The sequence below is a fragment of the Schistocerca piceifrons genome, chromosome 10 (assembly GCF_021461385.2).
Source record: "Schistocerca piceifrons isolate TAMUIC-IGC-003096 chromosome 10, iqSchPice1.1, whole genome shotgun sequence".
NCBI lineage: Eukaryota > Metazoa > Arthropoda > Insecta > Orthoptera > Acrididae > Schistocerca > Schistocerca piceifrons.
This window is the reverse complement of record NC_060147.1, coordinates 101,145,467-101,153,854: the sequence shown is the minus strand read 5'-3', so window position 1 is coordinate 101,153,854 and position 8,388 is coordinate 101,145,467. Positions and strand designations below refer to the sequence as shown.

Genomic DNA, 8,388 nt, shown 5'->3' with positions numbered 1-8,388 from the left:
GATGAATATCTCTATTACTTTACAAATAAAGGAAGCTATTCAAAGTCCTACCAAAAAGGCAAGAACTATGGCACATTTTTGGTTGCAATACACTTTTGTGAAATAAACCAACTGAAACAGTGTAAATAAAGAGTTGATAAGGAAGAATCGTCTCTATTACAATGAAGTAGCGGCTGCTTGGATACGGCAATAATCTGCATGTAATACACAGCTCAGATTTATTTTGTCATGCTGTCACTCGTATTGAGTGTGCCTGCAGTGAATAGTAGTACAGCTACTACTGAGCTACATAATTCAAGCTTATGCAAAGTGGTCACAAAGATAAAAAGATGTGTGTGTATAAAAAAAAGGCAGATTTTACTGTGTGTACACCTGTTGCAACTCCATACCAGCAAAACGGAGGAGAAATATTTATCACGTGAGCAGTAAACGATGTAACTATGACATGACTTAACAAGGAAGATGTACCAGCTCTATCATTATTGACAACAACGATTTAAATTCTAACCGTGGGTATACGAAAGTTTTCGTGCCTCAATAAATATTTAAACACACGCAATTACTCGAGTCACCAGTGTATTTTCTTTTTTTCGTTCTTACTATTGACCTTCTACAATTACAAGAGAACCAAGCCATGCACATTTCAACGCCTTCGTCATAGAGGTTGTCACATGTTAAAAACCAGCTGTTAGTTACAACTGCCTGGCTGAAAGATGGGAGGGTTCCATTTCTGTGGGATCATAAATCGCAGAATACGTTTCATAGACTACTACTGTCACGTACGCCCTACTCGTCCGACATTCTTCCAACGTTTGTAATTAAGTGATGATACTGTTAGTATATGCCTCTACGACATACAAAACCTCACTTTTATTCATACCTCTCACGATGTTTAAATACGAGTCAAATGTTAAAGCATAGCTGATGCATGGTGTTTGTGTTGCACTATGAAAAACGGGTAGTATGAAGATCAACCTATAACTATCTGACTCAGAACCAATAGTACATACATGTCCTTACTTCTGGCGCCTTGCAAGACAACAGTGATTACGTCGCAATAATTGACGGAACCACATATTCCATTCCTACTGCAGAAAACGTGTCCCATTACTGCTGAAAAACACACCAAACTTTATCAACGGCGCCATCTTCGACCTCAACGCTGCACGACACTCGTTTGTTGCTTCCCAGCACTAGCTTTCCCATTCAGTGTTTTTTGCTTCTTTTCTCGACAGAGGTGAGGCAGTCTCGCCGGCGCGTCCTTACAGTTGCTGCTATGGCGTGTGCAGGGTCGGGAAGGTTTCGTGCTAATGTGGAGAAACTAATAAACAGCATCCAGCAAGTCCGAAGAAAATCGTCGGCACATTCGAGATTTCGAGACCTGTTCAGCCTGCAGAGTTCTGGTTACTGCTCCGAAAGCGGAAAGGTCAGTCTAGGTGTAATAAAATCTTGATTTGGTTATTACTGCAGCTTCGGAGCCGTTATACAACGTAATGTATTTTTGTACCACTCCCCTTCGTATCGACTATCGATTACATAATTTTTTTTTACGGAGTCAAATATGGAAAAGTAAACTTTGTTTACATTTGTCTCGAATATTAGTTCCTACAGAATGTTGACTAACAAAATATCATACTTTAGTTTCGCCGATTGTGTACATATTTGTGTTACAAACTAGCTCGGTTATAACGCTGTTCACTCCCAAGATGCCAGTAACACAATCATTACGAACAACGGACAAGTTAGCATGTGGCATTTAGTATGTAACTGAAGAATATAAAGCGTCTTCATTTAAGAAAGCTGTGTCTGTGTGAAAATAACAATTCGAACCCATTGATTACTGCAAGCTACTTCGCGGTTCAGAAGGGGGCGGAGTTACATAACCCATTCGTTCTAGCAGACGACGCACGTTCAACTCACCCGTTTTTCGTCGCGTGTAAAATTTGCTAGCTGCGTTGTTAAGCTGGACATTACACTCGTACGCTCATTACAAATAGAAAAAATAAATAGACATTAACAAGCTGTTGATTGAACATACACACACAAAGTTAACAGCGATTTGTCTTGCTGTAGCAGCAAGCTTTTGCGCATGCGCAGATTGCAGAGTAGCGCTCAGCTGTCTTCCAAGCGGGAAATATGATCGCACCAGCGTTAAGTTGCGTAATTGATAACAATTGCAGATCATACAGTTCCATTGTAAAGCACTTAGCATCATCTGTTTTAAATTTTCGCGTCTGATTTGTTCTCTAACCACCCGTCACACATCTGTACGTTGAGCATTAACATACACTGACAATATTGTTATTGTGATAATTCTGTGTATGTACCAATGAGCTCGGAGATATTTTGGACTGTGGTGCTGTTTTAGGTAAAAGCTTCTCAATTTATTTGATTAATACATGCAAAAGATAATCACTACACAGGGATATTGGTATAGGTATCTCCCGAACTCTTCTCGTCCTTGCTCCGGTGGGAAATAGACTGACTCCACATTATTTTCACGAGGCAAAATATCTTTGTGTTCACTAATTATTATAAACATCCAAAATGAGAAAGCACACAGTATTACGTGCCCTTCTTCGCGTCACCATATTAGTAAGTTAATTTGATTTACAGCAAACGAAATTAATTTGTCTTTGGTGTTTGGCAGAACATGATAATACGAACAAAAAAATGAAACTATTTCTTTATTGTACATAAGTTTTTTTAACAAATTATTAGCTTTTTGTTTTCGTAGTTGTAGCAATTATTCTATTGTTTGTATTGAATCTCTGAACAAACAGCAATTTTTTCAGTATTTTTTCACCTTTCCCGGCCCACTCGTGTAAACTTTTGTCCAAATATAGTCCAGCTCTCGATATGCTAATAACGAACAAAGCCTTACCGGTTAGAGAAAGAAAACTCGTGAGTGAGTTTGAGACAAAGTTGTTTTCCGCCGTTAATATGTACACAGTCCTCACTTCTCGTACTGATTAAAAATACTGTTTTTGAAGCGACATAAATTGTTGCTCTTTCGGTTTTTCATTGACGTGCCTCATTAAATTAGGAAATCGATTAAACACTCTTTGTAACTCAACCGACCGTAGTTCAGTATCAAATTCCCACTGCCAATTCTGTTTGCATCGCTTGCTTCTTGCTTCAGTGAGCCAGTGCTCCTCTGTACTCAGGAATCTTCTCGTTCTAAGGCTGACCGTTTATGGGTTATTCTACGTAATACTCTTTTTTGTGGTCGTTGTCTTCTCATCACTTTTGTCAGCGCCATTCTAGGATTTTTTTATGTACCAATCCTGAAAAGTCCACTTTATTATTTCGGGCCCCATGTTGATTAGATTATCGTAACACAAGTTTTTTAGACCTAAACGTTGAGATGTAGCTCAATTTCTCAATATTCTTACTGCACAATTTTTGTAACACGCTATTTTTATTGTCATGTTTGTGTGATTACTGTACGTCATTTTACTTGCGTTTCGACTTTCGTATTGTATCAGAAGATTACTGTACCGTAATAATACCCCAAATCACATAATATGGGGTAATACTGCCTTATCACAAATTTAGGATTTTATTTGATTTGCCAGACACGTTCAGGGGTGCTGCTGAGGATAAAGCACAGACATCGTGTCCAGAAGAGGCAGGATTCGAAGTCCCGGCGAGTCTTTGTGCTTTACATTACTTTTTGTGCCCCTGAATCACTTGAAACGAATGGTGGTTTTGTTTTTTTAGCAGGCTGCTACCGATATCTGAAAACGATCCGTTTCTAGTGTGCTCTCTCGGTGTCTGCGGGAGTTTGAATTCACTATCGTTCAGTTTCCTTGTTTCACACTTTTGAAGCAACAAAAATGCATGGTTTGCTCTACTTTTCTTTATCGTACCTTGCCCTACTACTGTCCATGTATTACGTGTGTGTGTGTGTGTGTGTGTGTGTGTGTGTGTGTGTGTGTGTGTGTGTGTGAGAGAGAGAGAGAGAGAGAGAGAGAGAAGAAGAAGAGAGAGAGAGAACCACCTCCCCACCCCAACATAAACCTTCATTTTCTCTCACTGCTGCATTCCGCCGTCATCAACAGACCCCTATGTGCGCACAACAGTAAACAGGCTTTATAAATACGTAAAATTTACTTACGTATTCAGTTTCAGTGGTTGGAGTACATAATTCATAAATATAACTGCTTCACAGACAAGACTATATAACCAAAGAAAGTGGCGGTGCACCGGCGTGAAAGTGGTGAAAGTCATATCCAAGTCGACAGGTTGCTCCAAAATTTATAGTTTTGTATGTGAAAAGTCGTAACTTTGCTTCGTGCAGTTTTCCAACCGCCAGGAGAATCTGTATGCAAGAACTAGACGTTTGTGTATTCAAAAGAATCCACTCTGTGTACGAAAATTCAGGGTTGCGAAATTGTGAAGCTTTCAGCGGACTGCATTTCTCATCAGAGAAATGTACACAGGGTAATTCCTTGATGATATTACAAACTTTCATGGATGACGAGAAGGGTAAATGTTTCAATTTAAGGGAAGGGACCGTAAACCGGAAACGCCAATCGTCGAAAGTTAGACCCGAAATCTACTCAAGTTCAATCTTCTCCTTGGGCAGCGCTCAAACTAAGGGCCATTACTTCCGACCTCAATTCCCTCCTCTGTTGGACTAGTAACGGTACACGGAACTTGAGGACAGAGAGCCAAAAATCCTAAGTCTACGGTACAGTAATAATGAATTCCATTTACCTGCACAAGCTGCTACATCTACAACAGTTATTCAAAATGGCGTCCCCCAGCTTCTGTGCAGGCGTGGCATACAGTTCAAAGTTCTGTCGTGCCTGTTCTGACATATCCAGTGTCATTTGAACAGTGTCACAGGCAGCTAGAGCTCTTGCCAGGGGATCCCCTTCAGTCTCGACAGGCTTTTCGTACACAAGACTTTTTACATGAAGCCACCAAAAGAAATGCAGTGGGATGAGATCAGGTGAACTTGCTGGCCATGAAATGGGACATCCTTTGCCTGTACACTTCCTGTACACTTTTCAGGGAATTTCCGATCCAGGTGTTCACGAAGCCTCAGTCCAAAGTGAGGTGGGTCTCTACCATCTTGAAACCACATCCGTTGACGAATAACAAGTGGGACGTGTTCTTGGAACTTGTGTAGTATGTCTCCGATAAATACTATGTACACATGTGCATGTAAGAGGGGAGGAGGAAGAAACGGGCCTCGTGCGTAATCATTGACTATTCCGGGCCACACGTTAATTGATAAACTGTGTTGATGGCTCTTCCCAACTGTAGCATGTTGATGCTCACCGGCTATTTCGCATTCCGTCTCTGGTGGAACGGGGCTCATCCGCGAAAAGTACATACGCAGGGAAGTGAGGATCGACTGTGAGGCATTGCAAGAATCATGGGCTGAACGCGACACGAGGTGCGAAGTCAGCAGGAGTCAAAGCACGCACTTCCTGCGAATGGTGGGGATGTAGTTGCATTTCCCGTGATACCACACAGTACTCTGCGAACATTTATTTCACGTGCAACTGATAGAGTGCTGATTGCAGGCGTCTCGTGAAACGAAACGAGCAAATCGAGAGTCCGTATAATTCGTCGTCGTCCTCGGTCGTTGTACTGCGGGACCAATTGCCTTGTTTCACGTAATCGTTGGAATAATCTTGGAAACATGATGTGAGACGGATGTCTTCTATGCGGATATTTTGTCCTGTACAACCTTTCCGCTTCTCTGCTGCTTCCATCAACAGCTACAACTCCATTTCGTTAGGACTGATCGACTGTAGTACTTCAACTTGTAGACACAGACTGCAGTCTATTACAGTACGGACATGCACACAAGGATCTACATTAGATTAGTTGAGCTATTTTCGCTACCCTTACACCTAATTGGTTCCTCAGTTAATCTCGCCCCAACAAGTACAGAAGCCATAGTGCAGTGAAATGCAATTCGCAAGGGCACCGTACGAACGTCCCCCCCACCGCTTTGATTCACTTTGAGAAGTTGTGTGTGGCATGACCACGACTTCAACGTATGTAAACAGAAAGACGTAACTTTAACTGCTTTCGATAAAATCTAGTTTGAAAATTTTTAGCGAGATTATATACTTTGAATGGTTACTCGTGTCCAAGGAATCCGGAGCCGAACGAGTAGGCACATAGTTTCATACGCATAGCAATCAGGTCGATGCAGTATCTCATAGCAATCAGGTCGATGCAGTATCTCTTGATTTCCGAAAAGCACTTGACTCAGTACCGCATCTACGCTTACTGTCTCAAGTTCTGTCGTCGCATCAAGTGAAATTTGTGACTGGATTGAGGACCTATTGGAAGGCAGGACACAGTGTGTTATCTTGGATGGAGGATGAACGTAAGATGTGGAAGTAACTTCGGGTGTGCCCCAGGGAAGTGTTGGGACGCTTGTTGTCATATTGTATATTAATGACATCGCAGATAATAGTAACACCAGGCTTTTTGCAGGCGATGCAGTTATCTTTAATGAAGTACTATCGCCGGCCTCGGTGGCCGTGCGGTTCTAGGCGCTCCAGTCCGGAGCCGCGCTGCTGCTACGGCCGCAGGTTCGAATCCTGCCTCGGGCATGGGTGTGTGTAGTGTCTTTAGGTTAGTTAGGTTTAAGTAGTTCTAAGTTCTAGGGGACTAATGACCACAGCAGTTGAGTCCCATAGTGCTCAGCGCCATTTTTGAAGTACTATCTGAAAGAAGGTGCATAAATATTCAGTGAGATCTTGATAAGATTTCAGAATGGTGCAAAGATTGGAAACTTGCTTTAAATGTTCAGAAATGTAAAATTGTGCACTTTACAAAACAAAAAATCATCGTGTCTTACGACTACAGTATCAGTGAGTTACTGCTGGAATCGGCTATCTCTTACAAATACCTGAAGGGATATAAAATGGAATGATCACATAGGCTCAGTCATGGATAAGCCAGGTAAGAGACTTCTTTTTATTGTTAGATTACTGGGGAAATAAAATCAGTTTACAAAGGAGATTGCTTACAAATCACTCGTGCGGCCCATCCTAGAATTTTTCTCAAGTATGTGGGACCCATACCAAATACGACTAAAAAGGATATTGAACGTATACAGAGAAAGCATAGGTTTGTTTAATACGTGGTAGCGTGTCACAGAGATATTAAAGGAACTGAACTACAAGTCTCTCGGAGACAGACGTAAACTATCCCGAGAAAGTCTATTAACAAAGTTTCAAGAACTGCTTTTAAATGGTGACTCTAGGAATATACACACATAAAAAAGTTTTGCATCACCCAAGTTCCCAGAACTCCTGAAGATAGACGTTGACACAGTTCCTTTGACTGTTCAGAGATGTCACTAAACCCACCCAAAGATGTAAACAACCATGCACGAGCAGCGCCTGTTAGACAGAGGGTGTCCGACCCGATCGGTTCCAGTCATTTCACCAGGATGGAGGTACACGACTCATGTTGTCTGTCGTTCAACCATGCCTAGACGGCCAGCACCGCGGTTCGGTCACGTCCGAAATGTTAATTCGTGCCAGGAAGGGCTCTCAACAAGGGAAGTGTCTAGGTGTCTCGGAGTGAACTAAAGCGATGTTGTTCGGACATGGAGGAGATACAGAGAGACAGAAACTGTCGATGACATGCCTCGCCCAGGCCGCCCAAGTCCTACCACTGCAGTGGATGACCGATACCTACGGACAACAACGCCACCATGTTGAATAATGATTTTCGTGCAGCCACAGAATGTCGTGTTATGACTCATACTGTGCGCAGTAGGCTGCATGATGCGCAGCTTCACTCCCGATCTCCATGGCAAGGTCCGTCTTTGCAATCACGACACCATGCAGCGCGGTACAGATGGGCCCAACAACATGCCGAATGGACCGCTCAGAATAGGCATCACGTTCTCTTCACCGATGAGTGTCGCATATGCCTTCAACCAGACAATCGTCGGAGACGTGTTTGGAGGCAGCCCGGTCAGGCTGAACGCCTTAAACACACTGTCCAGCGAGTGCAGCAAGGTGGAGGTTCCCTGCTGTTTAGGGGTGGCATTATGTGGGGCCGACGTACGCCGCTGGTGGTCACAGAAGACGCCGTAACGGCTGTGCGACACGTGAATGCCATCCTCCGACCGATAGTGCAATCATATCGGCAGCATATTGGCGAGGCATTCGTCTTCATGGACGACAGTTCGTGCCCCCATCGTGCACATTTTGTGAATGACTTCCTTCAGGATAACGACATCGCTTGACTACAGTGGCCAGCATGTTCTCCAGACATGAATCCTATCGAACATGCCTCGGATAGATTGAAAAGAGCTGTTTATGGACGACGTGACCCACCAACCACTCTGAGGGATCTACGCCGAATCGCCGTCGAGGAGTGGGACAGTCTGGTCTT

At 42.9% G+C, this 8,388-nt stretch overlaps 1 protein-coding gene across 1 annotated transcript in view; it reads left to right on the top strand.

The window, feature by feature from the left end:
• Window positions 1-1,238: 1,238 nt before the first annotated feature.
• LOC124718836 (all trans-polyprenyl-diphosphate synthase PDSS1) overlaps window positions 1,239-8,388 on the top strand; it is a 738,036-nt gene continuing 730,886 nt past the window's right edge. Inside the window, exon 1 of the mRNA XM_047244458.1 lies at window positions 1,239-1,426. Within this exon, the coding sequence (XP_047100414.1) occupies window positions 1,277-1,426 (150 nt within the window). The 5' untranslated portion in view covers window positions 1,239-1,276. The remainder of the gene's footprint in view (window positions 1,427-8,388) is intronic.